Source organism: Glossina fuscipes, unplaced genomic scaffold (genome assembly GCF_014805625.2).
Source record: "Glossina fuscipes isolate IAEA_lab_2018 unplaced genomic scaffold, Yale_Gfus_2 296, whole genome shotgun sequence".
Taxonomy (NCBI): Eukaryota; Metazoa; Arthropoda; class Insecta; order Diptera; family Glossinidae; genus Glossina; species Glossina fuscipes.
Window position 1 is genome coordinate 216,462 of NW_023998639.1, and position 23,436 is coordinate 239,897.

Sequence of the window (23,436 nt, forward strand, 5' to 3'; positions counted from 1 at the left end):
AAATGTAAATACAAAACCGCATTTTCACAGGCAAGTAAGTACATGAATAAAGAAAGCAGACCAACTATAAATTTTATATAAGCAAATTTTAAAAAATTGTAATTGATCAATTTTAAAAATTTTCTTGGGACGAAATATTCGTATCGCTATAAAATTATTGTGTCAAAATAAAAAAAAAAAAACTGAGCATAAAATCTTGAATACGCAGCACTACGAATTGCTTTGTGCTAATTGTGGACGCTTCAATAAATTATCTGATCTCCATCCCGTAATATTCGAAGGCGAAAATATTTTTTGAAGATGGTTGTCATTTTTAACCTTGAGCGATGTGTTGCGGACATCCACTTCATTTGTTAACCCATTAGTTTCCAAGACAAACATCCCGAGAAGAACATTATCGAATCAATTGAAAATAGCACGCTAAGAAAGTGCATGTCCATAATGCGTATTTTATTATATATCAAATTCGATGACAAACATAGCATACTTCCAATCTTCATCATCATCACCATTTAATCAAATAGCAAGAGAGACTTATATGCGAAATATAAAAAACTTAAGCTGCACAAATGCCGAGGGAGTAATTACTGAAAGAGAGCGAGTTAAATAGATGTAAGCACAGACGCAAATGCTCAAGTTTGAAAAGTTAATTTTATTGAAGGCTTAGTTGAGGTTTGCGCTTGATCAATTTGATCCACTCGAGCGACAGCAAGAAACGTGTGTAGATGCTTTGTTGTTTGAAAGAATCTTTAGAAAAGTTGAACAAACGGGCGGAACAACAACTCTTCATACATTTTAGCAACCTAGAAATATCGATGTATTTAAAAGTGCATATACCTACATACATAATTCAAACGTAATACGAGTGGAATTCGATAGGTTTCGTATTTGGCAAAACAGATTTATGTATATATGAAGATATACATGAACAAATAAACATGTGTATAACCAAACAAGTGTCTTAAGCCGAGTAAATGTTACTTTTAGAGTATATTCAATCACAGCTTATATTTGTAAAAGTGTACAGTGAATATTTGTAAAAGTGTGCAGAGCGTAACTAGTTTGTTGCGAAATATCTAAGCTGTAATTTCAAATACAAATTAATTCTGAAGCTAAACAGAAAATTTTCTAAAGAAATGTGAACGGTTTTTCTAATTCAATTATTTAGTCTAATATGCTAACGTAAGAATTCTAAAATTGTGTAAAAGCACAAGAAAAATATTTATTTATCTTTAAATTGCACTTTTTTGTAGCTGTCACTGTATTGCATGTTTATATAAAAATAATAATAAAAATATGAAAAAGTATGATTACAAAAAATTGCTGTTTGTTGTTGTCGCTTTTTGTGATAACAACAAATTAAAACGTAGTTATAAAAATATATGAAAATAACAACAACAAGTACAACAACAAGAATAGTAGGAAAACTAAAAAATTTCTACGCGTACATATAATTAAAATATCGCTGTGTAGTATTAAAGAAAAAATAATACGTATGGCATCGTAAAACACCGGAAAAATAAAGGCAACACCAAAACCCATATACTTTTATTTTGGTTTTAAAAAGCAAATGCTGTCTATAAGAATAATTATATAAAAGTGGTAAAAACATTTGTTCTTTTTTATTTTGTACAAATTTTAATACATTTTTTTAAAGTTACTAAAGCAAAAACAATATTTGCGAATAAGAAAAATATTAACCAGTATAACAGGTCTAGAGAGTTGTTTTGGTGTGTTTGGCTGACTGCGCCTGCAGATGTGTGTGTAATTTTTGTCACTAGTTTCAGCCACAATCACAACGCCCCTTACATAGCCCTCATTTCAATTGGCTATTTAATTGCTATTTTCTCATGTGTCACATTTCGCTTGATAAAAATATCCAAAGCAAACAAATCTCATAAATTGTACACGATCAATTATCCATCAAGCGAATTTATGCGAAAATCCAAGGAAAATAAAAGTCAATTTTACTTCACCTCGCTCTTCCTTCTTGCTTGCATCTTGCTAATATTGTTATCATTATTATTATTGTTGTTATTATTATTATTATTATTATTATTACATGTAATCTCGGTAAAAAAAGACTTCAATCTTTTATATCCATAAATATCCATCATCATTCGTCTGCGGTTGTCTGTATACATAGATGCATTCTGTTCGCAAAGAAAGAAATAATAAACGTCATGCGGATCATCAATGTTGTCTTCTTACATTCTCTACGTTTACGCATTCGCCATCTTCGTCCTCTCCTTATCTCTTTACGCGAGATGACTAGCTTTAGTAATTTCCACAAGCATACGCTGGTAAACTTAGTTAGTTACGTTAACTGTATGCACTTACTTTGTGTCTTTTTTCTCATCAAACGTAGTTCAGACGTCGGCAAAAATGCTTTTAAAACGTAACATTGTTCTTCTCTATAATGAATTACTTCTCTCTCTCTCTCTCTCTCTCTCTCTCTCTCTCTCCTTCTCTTTCTCACACACACATTCTCTCTCTCTCTGCTCTCACTCTCTACTTTTTTTTTCCTGCACCGTCTTTACGATTTTCTTGCTTTCCTTCTCTTTCTATCTATTTCAATCAGTAAATTCGGTAACGACTAAAGTAAAGTAAAATATTCCAATGAGAAGAGTAGCATCGGTGGTTTTGTGAAATTTTGTAATACATCGGAAAATATATCCATTTGGCGAATGGCAGAAATGGAGTACTCAGATGCACATGTTAAAAGTTTAAAAACAACTCATAAAAAGTTTAAGTTAAATCGACTCTAATGATTGTCACTCATTAACTGTAATTTTTTATCACCACCGAAATATGAAGGCATGCTAACGAGCTTAGCTCAATTGTCTAGAGTATATACATATATTTTTCATACAGATGCATGAGATCTTGACCAGCAAAATATACGAAGTCGAGAAATATAAACAGGCTACACATTCCTGAATCCTGAATCAATGATACTCATATCATATAGTGGCAAATTCGAAACCTCTTCAGGCTGCGTATACTCTCTCGTGAAATCTCTAATTGATTGACCACTAACATCTGGACCATATCAATAAGATGAAACTAGAAACTTAAAATTAAATTTAAGGAATCTTCCTTAATAGCTTTCCAGCCTTAGCAACCACGCATTTACAGTTTTTCTCAATACGTAATAAGAATATAACTAAATTTTTTGTTAATTTACTTTAGATTAATGGCATTTAGAACTGCTTGTTTCGTTATTTCTTCCTTTCCGTTTAGAATAAAATGTTCCCACAAGCTTTTTCACACATGAAGATATATATGTTATGAATATTAAAGATGTTACGAAAATAATTACGAAAAATACAAATCTATCAAATTATTCAATAATTTGATGAAGCTATTACCGGGTTTTCTATTTTCTTTGGAATTCTAAGACCGCTCCGATATTTATTCTCGGTACACTTGCATTCTGAAATCCTGAACAGATGGCATCTGCTATTGAGAAGTGAAATAGACAACCGTATTCTGTTGTTGTAGCTCACGCCATTTCACTAGACTGCGTTTGTCACAAGCTTCAGTTTGAATATCTACTACGGATTTTATGACGAAAGAGATTTGTTCAGTTACGTTATTAAAAAATAGAGCGAATTGCAATGAATTTGACAAATTTTGAAAAAGAAATTAATCTGTAAGAATATTTTACAGCTTTTCAAACTCATTGATTCAGTGGAATTAAGTAATTGGTACACCCACATTTCTAATGTAAACCATCACCTAAAAATATAATACTTGAAAATATTACATTCAAATTGGTTGACATAAAAAAAGAAATTTTAAGACTAGTGGTTGAAACCAGTCAATATGGTTATGCTTGAGGGTTGAATCTGCAGGAATTCAAAGGCATTGCTCTTACCTCTCAAACGTTTGATAAACTTTTAATCTAATGAAACTAATTAATACTTTTATCTAGGTTTTAATACACTTTCCTCGATGTATTTTCCATAAAATTACACAAGGAAAATACCCCGCGATCGCTTCAAGAGGCAATCACAAATTTTTAATTTGCTTTTTAACTCTCCAAACTTGTAATTAGGATTCAAAATACAAAAAAAAACCACAAAAATTTAGAAAATTAAATTGAATTTGGTACTATATTGTGGTAGGTGACGTCTTTGCGGTGTTGGTCAGAATACAGCTGTAATGTTTATGCGTCGTGTAGGATAGGAAGCAATTATTGAGGTCGCAGCTAATGACTAAGCCCAAAAAAAGCTCAAGCATTACTTGCAAACTTATTTAATTCTACTTAAACTATGCAAAAGCAATATTCAACAAAATGAAACCTCAAGGGGTACTCTTTTTTGCTATAAAAATTATATATTAAACACATAAGTTTGCTAATTATATAAAATGCAAGCACGCGTTCCATTGCTTTCATTACCTGTTGTCTGAAAATCCAAAGGGCGTATCTACGAGTATGTAAATCGATATTTGTGTATGTGCTAGAATAAATATTACAGATAAACTAATTTTATCTCAGAATATAGCATGTGAGTAAAATTTAATTTTGCTTAGTTAGATAATAGCGTCATTTTCTTTGCTGATAAAGTTCAATGGAATATAGAATAGGGAAGGAATCAACGTTGTAGAATATACATAAGATTTATAAAAATCTACATGTCTCATCTGCGCTTATATAAATTAAATTATTTCATTTATCGCTTAAATATCGCAAGGCAATAAGATTGGAAGTGGGATTGTGTGCGTGTTTATGGCTTTGTAAAATGTGATGGCTTAGGATTCAAAGCATCTTATTCTTAGTTATGTGATAATATGACAGGCGTATACATTCAGATGCTTACATACTTGCTTGTGTTCATGAGTCTATTTGTGTGCGTGTTCAAATGAATTCTTTAATTGAATTAACGTTTTTTTAACTTCTTGATTTAATAAAAAAGAGTGTGAAATAGTTTTTTTAAATTTCAGTTGGATTTTACTTTAACGTTTTTCCTTTTTTTTACTTTTCCTTTTTATTAACTTAATTAAACCATTATCTGCCTTTAAACTATAGATCATGTGTCTTACTTGTCGTTGCAAACATTGAAATCGATATGTAAAGATGTTATAAACAACAAATATATGCTGAAACGTTTTGATTTCTGGCCATGGACTTCTTTAACGATCACATTTTAACAGACTTAGGTAAGTGTATCAAGATTAAGGAAAACTATAAATTATTTGAAAATATATAAAAAAGCTATCTCTGGCTCCTACCATATTGAGCAGGAGCATAACGATGCTATTATTTCCTTCGTTCCAACTATTTAACAATATGGTCAAGTAATATATTTTTATCTATATTGTAAATAATATTCAGTAGTAGCTTTTTGGGAATTCCCTGTGAGCTGAATACCCGAAGTTTATGACGTGGATAATATAGTCTCTAGCTGTGAATGTTCCAGTTATTTAGAGCACGCAAAACTTATAATTGTGTGAAACTAGCAGACTAACAGAAGCGTATTTTTGAGCATTTCTTTGCGGTGAAAGGAAATGTACTAGAATGATAATATTCGAAATTTATCAGCCATGTATTAAACAAAAAAAGAAATGTCTTTGACAAAATTTAAAAAGTGGCAACACATCAGCCATTACCGCAAGACATTTTTAATCTAAGTTCCTGTACGACATGCAGTACAATTCGTCCAAATTGAAATCTAAAAAAAATTCCTTTTAGCTATTATCGCTCAAGCTAGTGTAGAATTTTTTAAAAATATTGTTTTTTGTACATAGTAGTTGATTGAAAATTTCATTTTTCGACTAAAATAGTACCATACTTTTTTAATAAATAATGTGGACTTAATTATTAAAAATTCCTTAAGCGTTTTAGTACAGAGTTATTTTATTTATTATAATTCCTTACAACCACGAGATCGTATTAAGTTTTAAATTTGAAAAAATTACTAAAACGTTTCGCGATGAATATAGTGTTTTCAAATGCAGTGTAACGAACATATCGGTGCTGTTATCATCTCCCTTTGATCTAAGTTTAATTGCGTCAATACGATTTTTAGTAAAGTTAATTGATGGAATAATAATCAACCATTGATGTTCAGTGTATTTCTAAATTTTTCTAACAAAATAACCGCTTACTAAAAACTTTCAAAAATTTAATTTTAAGGAGTATTTACATAAATTATTTGTACTACATTTTAAATTAGCATAGACCGTACTTTCTATTCTAATTTCTGAGTTGGCTGCAACATTTGGCAAAATAATTAATTAATTGGCTCTTCGACCACAGCATTTTGGAGTGAATCCAATTGCCTAAACAAAGGCATTCTAAAGGAATTTTTCCGGCATTTTAGTTGATATATTCTTCATTGCCGGCATTCAATCATTTCTTATGAATTGTAATTATTAAATTTATGCTTCGGAATCGGATGAAACAATAAAAAACGACGTGGACGGAACGAATGAATAAATTGTGAGTAAAAGTTGTGCTATGTTGAGCGCTTAATGAAAGTTGTTTAAGAAATGGTGCTATAAGTTATTAAATTTAAAAAAATCCATTGGCGATAGAAATAGGTTTATCCATCAGAAATGAGAGAAATGAATTGAAAGAATCTGGGAAGAGTTAAAAACGATTAAAAAACAATCCCACCTTACAGAAATTCAAAAGGTGACCAATTTATCGATGTAATTTGTAAATTTTATACGGAAATGTTAAGAAAACATTGAGACCAATATATTATTTCAGAACAAAAAAGCGGTAAAAGCGCAATCTTGCGTATTTGAAGATTAGCCTTCCTTAATGCATTTCAGAAACTTAAAGGATTTAACTAGGTTCCTCGCTGTCATTCGAAATCATTTGGGATCTGGTGAAAGAGCAAATCGACCTTTTACTTTTCCACTTTCCTCTATTTTCTCTATTAACAATCTAATTAATAATTTTTGAACGGTCTCTTGGAAGCGTCTTTCATTATCGATTTACTTCTGGAATACTTTAAAATTTCATCTTAAGGAAATATTTATGATTCCCAGCCCCATAGTGCGTGATTATGTGCTCATATAATATTACTTGCCTGTATTAAATACTAACAAAGAGACTAATAAATTGGTTACATTTTACTGTACATTTATTATGCATACTTACTAATTATTTCTCCCATAACTAGCTAAACTAAAAACGATAGCATCTTAATCCAAGCTAACGATTCTATTTATTGAAAAAACTGCTGATGACGTAGGAAGATGGCAGAAAACATTGTCAATCTTGAATTTGAAGCCCTTTCTGCTTATTAGAATAAATACTCATTTTAATCGCAACCATCATTAGACTTAACATTTTCAGTTTGAAAATGTTTGAATGTGGCCGCCGAAACAAAAGTAATCAATATATTGGGAGGATTTTCACCAACATTATGGCGTCGAGTTAAACGTACGCCAATACGAAAAGGCGCACATCTATTGTTTTAGGAAATAACGCAATTTTCACTTTCATTAATTGAAAAAATCCCCAAGAATTACTTTCGAAATATGTTTAGTGAAGCGGTAGTCGATTTTAAAATCAGGAGTTTTCATACTTCCTTCTCAGCAAATTTGCGAATCTCTTGAACGACTCGTGCTTCTCGCACGCGTTTGGCAAGCGGGTAACTATTTCATTAATGATCTGCGCATATGTTAATTCATCAATTGGAAGTCCCACCTATTATTTTTGGTATTTCGACAGCCACAAATAAATGTAAACGAACATTTGTTACTGTTTTCTTCTTTTTCATTTACGAAAGTCTTACGTGATCGCAACAAAAGCTTTTACCAACTATCGGCTGGCTCGCGAAAGTATATTAAGTTTCACATACGTGATACGTGGATTACCCTACTTACGAGTGCGTAGTCTTGACTGTGTGTATCACAAAGTTGTTTAAATTAGGGCAGTGATTATTTTGCTTTTGTATGGGTTGCGTCACTCGAAATTTATTTGGAAAAAATATTGGGAAAATCAGGGAAAAATTTATTGTTTGTTTGTTTATAGGCAAACCTCATGATCCTGCATTGTTATATTATACATAATGTTTTCATATTTCCACTTCTTGGGAAAAGAATCTTGAATTGCGAATGTAAGCTTCTAGTTTGCTTTTATTTTATTTATTTATTTATTAACATACGAATTTACCTACAAAGAATGTAAAATGTTTTTGAATGAATTGCAAAAGAAATTTTATGTCATATAAATAAAAGCCAACTTTGTAAATTTCACAAAACATCTTAAAATGGATTCCTTCGCTTTATTTCAACGAAATTCGATTTAAAAGTGCATAGGATAGATAAGTTCCTAGTTACCTACCTATTCGCTTTAATTGGTAAGTTCCGCAACTAAAATCCGACATCGTCGTCAAAATAGGTTGCCGAAATTGCAAAAGTTAAACCCCGAATTTCGGAATTTGACGTATCTGTTCTTCCGCTGTTCCATTAAAATACACCATCGTCATTGAAAAATAAACAAGCTTAATGTAGAGTTTTAAAAAATATACAAATCATTGCATCTCTCAACAGTAAGCTTTGCTTTGCAACGAATATTATCATATTTCAGGTTAGCCACGGCTCTTATGGGTTACCGATATCATTTGAATGGTAAAACCACATAGCATTTAGATTACTTCACGGCTTACAAAGAAGCCAACGACGAGAAGCCAATTACTTTCATTCCCCGTCCCGTGGTCTTCCAGCTAAACGCTGGAAGGCCTCCACACATGCCAATCATAGCCTGATCAAGAAAATCTAAAGTTTGCTACCATAATTTTCATGTCGCAGTCGCAAACCTTGCAAATATTTATATACATGCAAAAATATAAACAAATACGTAGGCTAACTTATCGCTATTTCGTGCAGATTATACTTGCCTTTTCGGTTAATGAAGCGTTCGTCACTTTGTGCGGGCTTACGAAAACAAATGTGGGTTCGAAATTCTTAGATGTGAAAAAGGGCTTCGATGGGCTACTTTAGAAACTTAGAAAATGTCTTCTAACTCCTATGTATTTGCTACTTAGTTTTTGTTTGCAAAACAGACGCTTCTATCCTAAAGTTGCAAATGACCGGTCCAATATATATATTGGTATTGAAATAACCAATACTCTATGCAATTTTTCACTCAAATATTCCCATCGCTGACAATATTTTAACAGCGACATACGCTAATAACACATAAATCACTTTTTCATCTATGGGTTCCATGAATATTTATTTCCTCCAAACAACAAACAAATTTAACCCAAGAAAACACCGCGTTTTTTTTAAAGTACCAATAACTCAGGGGATGATGACCCGTAACACAAAGATAGTCTGAACGATGTGACGAAAGAAAAAGAGGTGTAAAGATGGTTGCAGCGAATGCATGCCCAGGCAATAAGTTTTATTTCTTTATTGGCCGAGCATTCACCATTCGTTCAAGACTGTCTTGTAGTGGGCTACAAAAATTATACGAAGGATTTTATATAATCCTTAGTAGTTTTTTCCAATCTTTAACAAAGTTAGTGAGTCTTGATATTTAAAATAAAAATTCTATGTAAATCTTTTTTTCCTATTTACTCCTTTTTTGAAAGTGCACGTAAAATCAAGGATTAGCTATTAAGGAAATTCTTTCTAAAAAACATATTTTTACATTATCTTGCCAATCAAGCTAGATATACAAAGAAAAAAATAAATAAATAAATAAAATAAAATTTGTGTCTGTAATGGTAATAAACATTATTTTGAATGTGTAACTGTATGAATGCACACGTTTTTGTTTAGATAGAAATTGTAACTAACAAAATTGTTTGATCAATAATTGTGAAAATGAAACTCGATTCACTCGATTGTGTTTCTTTATGTCTCCATAATTGTATGTCTGTCTGTATTGTCTCGATTGTATTGGAGAAGAAATATTAAACGTAAAGACCACACAGGCTAGGTAGATAAGCAAATTGAATTCAAAATCTGTAATAGAAATTATAATATTATTAAATAATCAAAAGTAAATGTACGTGTATAAACATATGCATTCAAAGAACATGTGCGCACATAGTTGAGAATATATATATACATATATATATATATATTTTTTTGAGCAGATTACAAATCAGCTTTAGATTGTAATGAAGCAAAAGAAAACAAAAATAAAAATAAATAAAAAATCGTTTTTCTTTATTATTTCATCGTAAAACAATCGTGAGTGATTTACAAAGAAAAAAAACTTTTGCGCATAAATCCAGTGTGTAATGAAACAATTGATAAAATAAAAGTATGATAATACCATTATGGCAAATTTAATATAATAAGATTAATAAAGGAAAAACTTTTATTATTAACCAGTGATGGAAAGCGAATGAAACAACATAACAAACATTATAATAATTGTCTATGTTATCATATAGCACCAAACGAGTCTCCTTCAAACAAATCTAAAGTTTTTGTAATAGCCAGCGGATCCAACACACAGGCTCCTGTATACGTAAAACAAACAAATGTTTCTCGAAATTTTGACTTTTACTGTATGTCTACAATATGAGCGCGTTGCACTTACTTGTAATTTTGTTAATTTAATTGTAAATTAGCCTATAAATTATTTCAAATATGTTTTTTATTTATCTATTTCTGCGTTCAGTTTCTATAATTACTATATTGTGAATAAGTTCCATTTTACTTTGGCGAAAATTCATTGTAAAAACAATGCACAGAATACACGATTTCCGAGTTTTCAATTCACTTTTACATGCACCGTAATTCCTGGATAAATCTAATGAAATCGCATTTTTATTTTGGAAAGGAACAACTACATTGTGAATCCACTAAATGATGTACATTATCCTTTGTCTTAACGATAATTTGGAATATTTAAAAATATAAGAAAATATAAACAATAGCCCTATTTTTGATAATGTCAAACTTCAGCACGTATAACAACATTATTTAATCTTTAATATATTTCAAATGGGAAATTCCAGACTAACAATTCCTTTGCTATGCAACCAACTATTTTACTAAGAGCTTTACTTTTAAAGGGGTGTTATCACTTAAAATTCGTTTCCAATTAAAGATAGTCTACCTACTTATGACGAAATTCATAACTACCTAATGAATAAAATTGATTCGCGCCGCTGAGCAACCAAATGTGATTAATTCCTGAACGGCCCAGTTTTGTAAATAGCTTTTCAATAGAATTGTTATATAAAACGGGTTCATTTGTTGTAGCAAACAACTGTTCGTATTAAGATAAAAAGAATAAGAAGAAAAATACAGCTGTCAGGACTTTAACATAGCCGAATATATTATTTCAGGAACTCTTCGATGATGCAAAAAATGCGCTTCTGATTTTAAGTGGCGAAGGGATATTACTTGCACCAAATGGAAATCGGTTTTACACTAAATGTCATTACTGTAATTTCATTCAATATTTTCGTTATAAGCTGGATCGTGGGTGTGCTTTATCGTATCATTTGTTACGTGCACATCAATAGATTTAGCGCGTTGAATTTCCTTATAATTGAACGTTCCCACCAACTTTCTCTCTAGTATTTCATTAAAATTACTGTTCACTGTTAATACAATAAGTATACAAAAGGTTTGGATTTCTTTGGAAAGTCACCACGGACAAATAAGATCAATTCAAATATAGTCAATGCAATGAACGACCATCCCAAGTCAAGTTTTGGATTTTAAATTTGTTCTGGTTTCGTAAACGTAATTCAGATGAACACATTCGAAACATCCACGATAGCACTATTTTGAACAAGATTGTAGGGACGTCACAAGTGATAGCACCTTTTTTGTGTGTGGTTTGCGTGACTTGATTTGTTTTATAACGACTGTGATATTGCAGTGTTTTATTGCGACTATCTCTTCGGAATATTAACATTAATACGAAGTGAAACAAACTATTACTGGAGAAAAAAATCTTTTTTCTCGCATCTATAGACTCTACAAATGTATATACTCACTTGAGCTGAATAGCCAATATTACATGCAGAAATTTACTTCGTTTTGTCATATTTCCGGAAGAATTCGATCAATATTAAGAATTTTTTTATATAAAAATCAGCTTACAGCTTTTAATCACTTCCAAACAAATTGGTCATTTCTGCTGAATATATTAGTTTGGGCAAAAAGAAATCCATTATTTTTATATGAACTTCAGGACTTTATTTAACATGCTTCGGATTGTCCGATTTGGGTCAATTATGCACCGTTTTGTTGTACGATTTGTTGCCATTTTAAAGGTAACTTCAAAATGCCTCTCTCATAGAAGTCCTGGTCTCTATTTGCAAAAAATCTAGTAGTCGGTTTTCACAATCCTCCCTAGATTCCAATTTTTTATCATTAAAGAAATTTTGCAATGCAAGAAAAAGATGATAATCGCTTGGTGCCAAGTCCTGACTGTATAGCGGATGTGATTCGCCGAAGTTTCTGGCGAATCACTGTAGATGTGTGTGGCCTAGCGTTGTCCTGGTGGAACAAGACACCTCTCCTGTTGGCCAATTCTGGCCGTTTCTGGTCAATCGCTATCTTCAAACGGTCCAGTTGTTGACAGTAGAGATCAGAATTTAGCGTTTGACCATATGGAAGCAACTCATAATAAATAATCCCCTTCCAATCCCACCAAATGCATAGCAAAACCTTCCTGGCCGTTTGAGGTGCTTCACCGCTCTTTGACCACGATCGTTTTCGCAAAGGGTTATCGTAAGTGATCCATTTCTCATCTCCAGTCACCATCCGTTTAAGAAATGGGTCTATCTCATTCCGTTTGGCCAAGGCTTCGCAGATGGAAATTCGATCCATCATGTTTTTTTCTGTTAATTGGTGTGGCACCCAAAACATCGAGCTTCTTTTTGAATCCAGCTTTGTGTAAATGGTTTAAAACTCTTTTATGGTCGATTTTTATCTCCTGGGCGATGTTACGACTGCTAACATGCCGGTCAACTTCGATCATTTCTCCGATTTTATCGACATTTTCGACGACCGACCTACCTGTGCGAGGTGCATCTTTAAGATCAAAAATTCCTGAACGGAATCTACGAAACCAAAATTGCAAATAACACCATTCATTCGCCTTTGTCAAAGAAAAACTGTAAAATGTACCGAATTTTCTCTTTGTTCACTTGCACTTTTAACACGCTGTAACTCACAACTGAATGCACCAAAAAAGTAAATTGTAAACTATGTAATAAAAGAAGAACTTTTGACAGTAAGCTGTTTTTTGAATAAACTAAAAGATGAAAAATAAATATTCTCTCATAGTTACTTTCATAGAGACTATGTGCGTTTAGAACAATCGAATTTCTTATACGTTAAAAATATAAACGCCCCAAGCGCAGCCGCATGCAAGACCCACAACGATATGAAGCAGATCATTTAGTATCATATTAGAAATCGATTTCAATATACCTGTCCGTCTGAATTATATTTTTGTGCTCATCGGTCAGATTGGCATTTTCCAGGTATTTTGAAGCAATTCGATGCAGCGATGTGTGTAGATCGGAACCTTTAAACGTCCATTTTAATCAAAAATGTACCAAAAAATTTCAATTTTTAGTATTTACCGACAAAAATTAATTAAAAACAGTACATTTTCCACTGTAAATGAATATGAAATTACAACCTGAAATGTGAGTGTGAAAAATTGGCTGAGATGACAACTTTTTTTGAATCATCTAAACGTTCTTAAAAAATATAAATCTTTGCATAGTGACAAGATGTCATTTTTAGCATTTTATGATGAAAATTGATACGGAATGAGCAATTTTGCGAACAAAATTTGTCAACCTAAAACGTTTGTATTCCATGCGGTGTAAGGGTCACATGAAAACTAAACATTTATATGGCACAAAGATTTAATCTTTTGCACATTATAATGTAGAGCCAAGTAGCATAGAGTACTTAGTAGATGATCTTGCTCGCCTGCAACATGCTTCAATTTACCTGGTTAAAAGACTCGTCGAAATCCGAAAAGGCGGAGACAACAGCTATAAGTTTCGAAAATATAATATGCCAAACTAATAATTAAAGAAAATCAACTGTATGTACGCACAGTAAGCTTTTGATATAAAAATCCCAAAATTATTATTAAAGAAAAGCCTTTTAAACAATTCGATGGCAAATGCTCAACCAAGAGTAAAGTGCAACGACACTGTAAAAAATGCACCGAAACAAAGAAGCATAAACTACCACAATCACGTAATGGTCTTAGATTAGATAATTGATGTATACCAACAAATGCGACAGGCATGAACACATCCACATGAGCACACACAGATATGTGCATGCGGTACAGCGTACCTATATTTAGATAAGCAATTCATTATTGAACCAAGTTTTCATCTGTTGGGTCACAACATTACGTTATAAAATTTAAGCTAATAACAGTAACAAATTTAGTTAACTGCTTAATTATGAATTTTTCTTGTAACCACATTTTATTTTATCCCTGTTTATTTTTGTTGGCATTTATAATAAACATTTGGGTTCACATATTCAAACTGTTAATTCAATCGAATACTTCATAGAGTCCGGCGTATAATTGGTGTTACAAATTTTCTGCTAAAGTTAAAAAATATCTAAATTAGAAAACGGGCAAAATAAAAAACTAAAGGAACTAACAACAAAGATTCTAAAAAAACCAAAAAATTAAAATTGAAGTCTACGGAAACCAGATCAACAACTTCAAAAAATGGATTATCAGAAAACGTTAAATGGTTAGTACACAAGGGAAGATATGTACGAAGGAACGGTCGCCAAAGAGGGCAAGTACACGTGGTTACGTATATGTTACGTCAACTTATATTGCTTGACTCACTCATTCACTTAACTTATTCATTTTGGGCAAGAGCTGACTAACATATATGAAGAATTTATACCACTATTCGTACACACTACAAGCGAAATATCTGAAAAACATTGAAGTATGCAGGAGATTCATGTGCATGGAAAAAGTAGCAAAATCAATTATGCAAATAATTAAGTTTTATTTAAGAATTTTCTTGTTTAAATATGCACGTATTAGAGATTGGTCTTAAAAAGCACGTCCAAACCAAGTATAACTTAATTCTTATTATTTATAAAGCAGCCCTGGAAAATTTCCTTAGATTAGTATTACAGACAAAACTATACGGGTTCGAGCAAAACCAAGGCGAATTTTATGGTCTTTTAATTTAATACAAAGAATGTAAGCCGTATCCAAGATTCCAAGGAATGTTCCATTTCTGCAGCTTTACGAGCAGACAAATTCAAATAACTTAAACAAACGAAAAACACCTAATCTTAATTTTCAGAATATTCTTCTTTTTTTTGTTGTTAAGATTGATCACAAAAATGTTGCGCATATCTCTCAAATCTAAACTCGTTTAGAGGAGCCTGTTAAAAACATACCCCATTCAAAGTTTTAGGAAAGTGGAAAGAAATTCATCATAGCTCCATTATACTCAACAATTTTAGACTGTGTTCTTAAGATGCTCCTGCTGAGATCGTACGGACAATTTCGGGAATTTAGAAGGAACTCGCTGCGGAGGCGCCTACTTTGTCAAATCTAGTTGCTGAGCTATTATTTCCTTAGTAGATTCATATAAAGATATTGCCAGCGATTTCATAAGCTGAGAGGAGACAGCTTGTGGAGGATTTGTTCTACAACTAGATACTGGATCGAATTTTGTTTTACTAAAAACCATGTTTGCTTAATATCAATATTAGTTGTTTAAAATATTCAATGTAAAAGTCTTAGTAGTGGATTAAATTCTGTGTAAGTACGCTGCTCCTATTAGAACAACAGACGATAATTTCTCCGGCGTTGTATACTAACGAGCATTACACCTCTCGAAAGAAATTTTGGCCAGAATTTTTTCATTTTGAGCGAATGGGCGAGAACACATTAATGCATGGTGTATCGAAGTTAACCCCATCACGGTTGAGTAGGAATTGAATTAAAAATAAAGAACATTACTTTTTCTGCTACATATAAGGCGTATTACGGTTCCACTTTTCGCAACGTTTTTTGCGTAAAAGGTAACTTTGAGTACAGAGCAACAACTAATTTTGTTAAATTGTGGACACCTTCGTTGATTTGTATGCTGCGATGTCCATTGACTCAGAGAAGGTCAAGATCGTTTATTGAAGTTATCAGTGTATCGATGATTTTCTAACAATAGAAAGTCACAAAATATGTTTTTAGCAAGCATTATAAGAAGCATTTTTGCTGTCTGTGAATATGACTATTTTTTTAAATCCAACTTAGCTGCGAGCCAGGATAATGCTTTGTGCATACCGAAAAAAAAAATGATCAGCTTGTATTTACACCCAGTTCGTGAAATGCTGATTGAGGCATCGATTGCAATAATGAATTTCTCATTTTTATGTTGGTTGGTTACTCATGTGTACGTAATAAATTTTGGGTTGGTTTTCCTGCAGTTTTCTAAGAAAAGAAGAAAGCAGTGTTATTTCCTATTGGGCAAGACTGAAAATGCTATTTACTTTCACGTTTAACGTAGGTAACGTAGCTTTTTTACCCTTGGAAAAGGTTAAACATGAAAGCTTTAGCATTGTCAATGATTCAGAAGAAAGCGTTGGTGAACTGTTATGAGCGGTGTAACCGTTACAATATCTGAATTGCCTGTTGTAGTGTATTGGTTTGATCTTGCACCAAGTTTTATTTTAGTTAAATATCTTTTATAACTGATAAGTTAATTTGCTTTTGATTACTGTTGATGTATTTATGATCGGGTTACATACAATCTCGTACTGAACATTTCTATGGTTTCGCAACCGCCGACGTTTCAGCCAGCAACAGGTTACAAACAGAGAGGTCATTCGACTAAAAATAAATCTCTTTCATGCAGTCTTTTGTGAGGCTTACATCACAAAAAGATTGAAATAGTAAATGCTATGCTATGTTGGCATTGTAGAGACAGGCTATTATTAAAAGCTACAAAATTACTTGGCAAACTTTCAACCGTTAGATGAGCTTAAACGATGGAATTTAGATCGAAACTAAAAACTAACTTATGCGTTTTGTATGTACTCCAGATATATTAAATGTTGTAATTATGTTAAACATTCGAACAATCGAACGCAATAGATCTTGCTACTGAGTTTTGGTATTAAAGGCGTTGGAAAAGTGCAACTACTTTCGAACGTGGAATAAAACATTAAGTTGTTGCACATACTTTAATCAGCGACATGTATTGGTGAAAATGATAAAGTAATGCGACGTATCAATGTATACAACGATTAAATTCGGTTATTTTGAGCTTTCTCTATTCTACTACGACATTCTCAAATGCAAAAAGTCATAGGTTAGCCCAGCAGAGCCGTCCAGGTCTACACCGAACCGGAATGTTCATGGCCATATGGTGGGACCAAGGTGTGCTGCATTACGAGTTGCTAAAACCGAACGAAATTGTCAATGCAGATGTCTACCGACGTCACTTAAACAAATTTAAGGATGTTCTGCTGCAAAAAAGACCAGTAATAGCGGTTAACAGACGCAAAGTCATCCTCTTGCATGAGAACGCTCGACCACAGTTGTAAGAGTTGTCAAGTCTACCCCGTTATAGCTTGAATTAGAAATTAGCGCCTTCTGATCACCACTTTTTCGGATAGATGCAGCATGGCTTGGCTGACACGCGGTTTCGAAATTGTGCAGAGATTCGAAAATGAGTCGACGATGGAATCGCTGCCAAACTAATGCTAAGGAGAATTTTAAGTAAAATTTATACTACCCTAAAAGTCACAATTCAGCGAACTTAACACCGAACAGCGAACACATTAACAGCATTAATTTCAAAAAGAGTCGAATAAGTAACCTAAAATTATGAAAGGCAGTTTTCATTTGTTTAAATGTTTAAATAAAATCACATTCCTTGCGGAAACTTGCTCTTTTGCGTTTGAGTTCTTTTTTCGATTCCCGACATTGACATAGTATTGGACTACTTTTGCACCTCTGCTGATTAATATTACTATTTTGTAATATTATTAAATTCGTTTTATTTATTCACTTATTTCTTCTTTTTCAATCTTTAGATCGTTCAGATTATGTTGGCGGTATCGATAACGAAGCCATATTCTTTGAGGATTTACATGTAACAACAAGTGTCGATAGTCTTCACGCAAATGGTGGTCACTCAAGTAGTTTAAACGCTGTTGAGTCCGCATTGTTCGCATGTAATTCAAAAGCTGAAACGCCGGTCACATCCCCCACATCGACTCCGTTGCAGGACACTACTTTACCACCAATTCCAACTATCTCAGCAAGAGTTAGTCTGACTAATGTAGCACAGATCGGCATACATGCTACAAGTTCCAATAATCATACACACTCACATCTACCGGAAAGCCCGCCCGATTCAAGCTCTGAGCCACCTTATAGCCCGTCACAGGATGTGCACGGCCTGACTTTGACGTCACGTGATCTTTACAATGGACCAGGCTTAACAAGCAATGTAGCACCTGCCATACATGAACTGCATATATTGCCAACACAGCAGCAACACCGCTCACAGCACCTATCACAACAATATGCTACGTCACCAACTCAGCACCAACAATCGCACACAAACAATTATTCACATGTACTGCGAAATTCGCATGGAAACGTGAATGGCCTTGTGCGAGTCAAACAGGAATCAGGTTTACTTGTCAACACGGGTGCCTTGCAATGTACTTTTAACAGCCGTTCAACAGACGCGCACATCGAAATGCCAGCCTCTCACTCCTTTTATTCAACCAACACCCAATTAAATAGCTTAGCGAATAAAATGTATGCGCCCACCATTACATCCTCTTCATCTTCATATCAATTGGATTTGGGAAATATTGACCACAATAACTCCCCATCAGCATCTTCCGCGTGCATGCTAAACACCGTGACCGATTTACCTCATGTGCAGGCCATAGGAACAAGTCATGCTAGCATACCATCCACACCGCAATTAAGCCGCACATCAACACCTTCTACTCCAAATCACCAAAGCTTGTCTCGAAAGCGAAAAATGACCATAGACGTTGAGTGCTCAGAATACACAAGCATTAAGCCAGATCCCGGATTTAAAATGAGTCCCACTCGAAGCGCATCATGTGCCACTCCCCTGCAACTAGCAAATGAATCAAAAGTTTCGCCCACATCTCCGCTAAATATACAATTAAGCTCACAAAACTCAACAAGCGCTAGTGATTTATGCAGTACAGCTCCTCACTCGACAGCCTCCCTATCACCAGCTTTATCGATCGTCAATACTAATGTGGAGATTGCTTGTGTGGACACGTCTAAAAGTTCAGAAAGTGGTATAGACGCCCTTAGTCCTTGCATAAAGTTTACCCCTTTCCAACACCAAAATTGGCATAGGCTGTGTGACCAAAATTTGCAAGAATTATCAATAGTATATTATCGCGTGGATGCTGATAAAGGTTTCAATTTCTCAGCATCTGACGATGCCTTTGTTTGCCAAAAAAAAAATCATTTCCAAATCACTTGCCATGCCAGATTACAAGGAGACGCTAAATTTGTCAAAACGCCGTCCGGTCTCGAAAAAATTAAATCCTTCCATTTACATTTTTATGGAGTAAAGCTGGAATCTCCAAACCAAACGATACGCGTTGAGCAAAGCCAGTCAGACCGTTCAAAAAAGCCCTTCTATCCCGTACCGTAAGTACATAAAATAAAAACACTATAAATCCTGATTGAATTATTTCTTTGATTTTAGGATTGATCTCCAGAGCCATATCGTTAGTAAAGTAACTGTGGGCCGCTTGCACTTTTCCGAAACCACCAATAATAACATGCGTAAGAAAGGACGTCCCAATCCCGAACAACGTTATTTTCAGTTGGTAGTGGCTTTACATGTGCACACAGCTTCCGGCGATTTTCCTATTATTAGTCAGGGAAGTGATAAAATAATCGTACGAGCGTCTAATCCAGGACAGTTTGAATCTGATGTAGATTTATGTTGGCAACGAGGTCTTACACAAGACTCTATTTACCATGCGGGCCGAGTCGGCATAAACACCGACCGGCCTGACGAAAGCTTAGTAGTGCATGGTAATCTCAAAATATCCGGCCACATTGTGCAACCGAGCGACAGTCGAGCTAAGCAAGAGATAGGTGAATTGGATACCTCCGTGCAGTTAAGGAATTTGCAGAAGATACGAATTGTTCGTTACCGTTTAGAACCAGAATTTGCTTTGCACTCCGGTCTGAAATGTAAAAACGGATCTGGGGATATTGTGGATACAGGAGTTATCGCCCAAGAGGTGCGCGAAGTAATCCCGGATGCAGTACAAGAAGCTGGCAGTATAGTGCTGCCTAACGGTAACGTTATTGAGAATTTCTTGTTGGTTAATAAGGATCGAATACTCATGGAAAATATTGGCGCGGTAAAAGAATTGTGTAAAGTGACTGGAACTTTGGAGTCACGTATTGAAAACTTGGAACGCGTAAACCATCGTTTACAACATATTAAAGACACTGAAATGCAACTCATGCGGAACGAAATTATGGCCAATAAAGAAAGTCAAGAAATTTGCTCGAATAGAACCCTGCAAATAACCATATTCCTACTTGTTATCATTATGGCGGCCTGGTAAGTGGACACATATAAATCTACTCAAAATATAATAATAATAATATATATTAAAAATTTTCTTTCTTCCAGCTTGGCTGCCGTTTCCACTTTGTACTTTGTTGAACATAGCCGAAAACAACATATCTTTAAACACTTGGAGAGTATACACGTTCTGAGTAATGGGCACGTTTACAGACCTGATATCTTGTCACTTGCAGAACAAGAACGTATTTACTTGAATAACAGAGTTAATAAAACTCGTAATTTTCTTTATCAATCATCCTCTTCTGCTATGACTATGGACAGTAACTACACAAAATATCGTGATGAAATCATGGGTGGTATAGATGCAATTGAAGAGATTGTACCAACACGCAATGATGAGCTAACGGCTATCATGGAAAAACCCTCCGTAGAAAATGAGCTAAAACAGTTTAATAGAGAACATTTAAGATCGACTACATCCCCCATGGTTCGCACAAATAAGACCATAAATAGTAAAGCGAAAATAAAACCCCAGGCAGGACGTAATACCGTTTTCAGGGTCATTTACAATCATCCAAATAATGGAATATCCGTGCAAGCCACTGATGCTTCGGACACATCCTCGGAACGTATAGCAGGCGCCAATGAACTATTACAGCCAGATCTTGATAATAATTCTATTGATACAGACCACAAGCCAGTAACTTCTAAGACCCGCTTACCACAAATCAAAGATAATTCGCGGCATGGCGACATACAGAAACTAAACACGGAACCTGTCGTAGGTAGCTTGCGCAGAAGTCAAGCAGACAACACCCCCTTACAGATCCATCATATGCATCTTAGTAATGCAGTTGTTGATGAGACGAGCATTTATAAAACGTCTTCCCCGCTGAATCCACTTGTCACTACAACTATGAGTACTACGACCGTTTCCATTAGTGCTACTAGCAAGAAAATAGGCCAAAAATTAAACACCGAAGCGCCACAGACCAATTATTCTCTGGACATACAACCCATAAGTAATAAAACATTACGCAACATTATTGATCGAGCAACCGATAATGCTGAAGATTTGCAAAGTCTTACTAATAACAATGAATCGGCCTACAATACTATAAGTGATCCTCTTGATTTGATATTTTACAACAATATACGAGCACCATCTATAAGCAGTACCACTCAAGAAAGACATCACCAAGAGCAAAACACAGACGCCGATTGGCTAATAAGTAGACATTTCTACATAGATTCATTTGGCGAACCTGAGCAGTGCAACAAAAAAATTAAACATGCTGATATATCCAGTTGTCAGGTAACCAATGTGAGGACAGAAATTACCTGTTTCCTCATCTCGTTTCCTATTATTCTTTGTCTTTCAATTTCAAATTTAGAATTTTTACAAGTTTTTGTTCTCCTTAATGAGAAACATTGTTTTATTTTCCTAATAGAGACAAAGATATTGCATTCCAAAACATTAGGTAAAACCCTAGAAAATCGTGACGACTTATGATTACTTATCCTTTACAAACAAGGGAGCTCCTGTTTATGTTAACAATACAAGTTTCTTTTTCTTACTTCAAGTCGGTGTGCTTCGAGGAAAACAATCAACTCTTAGTCCCAAATCATCTATCGTTGGGTCTGAAACCTAGTGAAGCAAAAATAACTAAAACCTTGATTACGCAAGAAGCAGGAGACAATGCCAAGAGTAGTGAGCGCGCTGATAATGACGATGATGACAAAGAAACCGTTTTACATGAAAATGAGGATGAGTTACAAGTTGCTTATGGAGGGTCTTTACACCTTAACTCGAACTCGTCCCGCTTATTAGTCGCAGGTAAATCTTCGCATTCTACTCAAGCTCTAACAAAACAATTGAGTACAGAACAACCTTCAGGGGAAATCGTAGATAATTTAGGAGCTATATTGGACCATAGTTTCAGCAATGACAATGGTAATCAACACCCAAAAGCCGCAAAACAAGAAAGACATGATTTACCAAATCAAACACAGACGCAACAAACCAAATTATTAACGGAACCGAATCAGCCTCCATTAAATGCGGACTGTTGGAAAGTGCATAGCTGTATATTGGCAGAAAGAGTGAATAAAACTTTCTCTGTTGATGAATATTGTCCGAAATCGAGAAAATCAATGAACCTAACATTTATCGTACCGTTGTCACGCTATTTTAAGGAAAAAAGTATTCAACTGCATTTAACGTAACGTCCGCGCCAAGCAACGATATCGTCATATTAATAGTCATTTTACTTGCAGATCAACTTTACCATTACATTGGGTGCTTTGCAATAATCATGAATTATCAAAAACCAATGGTAAGCATTTGCCTAGTACTCATCAAACGCTTCAGCGCCTTCGTAATACTTCGCTGCTATTACTGAACATACCAAGCCGTGGTTATTTTGTTAAAGACTTGAATTTACGTGCCACCAGTGATACAGAAAAGGTAAGACGTTTTCTTGCGTTTTCGTTTCTTTTGTTATAAACATTCTTTTTTTTAATTGATAGGAAACCATATGCCAGGAGAAAGCATATGAAACAAATCCTATACTTGAGTACAATTTTAGAATTTTAAGAAATTGTGATTAATTGAGAAAACAAAATGACACAGAGTCAGCAATTACGTTTGATCTAAGTCCTTACCATTAAAGCCTCGCGCTCATTACAACAAGCTTTAAATCGACGCAACTTTATTTATTCGATAGCTGAAATGAAAACATCATCAAGTGAACAAAGCTCCAACCGTTAGCTATTAAGCCTTTGTATGCCTTTTATTTTAGTTTAGTCTGGAAAGAAGAAAAAAATACGCTGAAACTGAGAAAACTAGGTTTTAATGAAATATGAAAATTGTTTAGTCAAATTACATAAAAATAAATATAAACATAAA

At 34.0% G+C, this 23,436-nt stretch overlaps 1 protein-coding gene across 6 annotated transcripts; it reads left to right on the forward strand.

Annotated features, from left to right (window-relative positions):
* The first annotated feature begins 260 nt into the window (after positions 1–260).
* Positions 261–23,436, forward strand: LOC119642944. Of its 6 annotated transcripts, XM_038042264.1 has the most exons (9): positions 1,417–1,602; positions 5,036–5,166; positions 18,007–19,627; positions 19,686–20,561; positions 20,634–21,843; positions 22,113–22,365; positions 22,426–22,750; positions 22,806–22,995; positions 23,058–23,436. In XM_038042264.1, exons 2-9 carry the CDS (start codon positions 5,130–5,132, stop codon positions 23,136–23,138), a joined length of 4,593 nt encoding a protein of 1,530 aa, XP_037898192.1. In that variant the 5' UTR covers positions 1,417–1,602; positions 5,036–5,129; the 3' UTR covers positions 23,139–23,436. The 6 variants fall into 6 exon arrangements, 5 of the variants coding, with proteins under 5 accessions (XP_037898189.1, XP_037898192.1, XP_037898188.1 ...); XM_038042261.1 differs by lacking the exon at positions 1,417–1,602 and adding an exon at positions 261–1,182 and having other exon boundaries at positions 22,113–22,750; XR_005248174.1 differs by lacking the exon at positions 22,426–22,750 and having other exon boundaries at positions 23,058–23,148.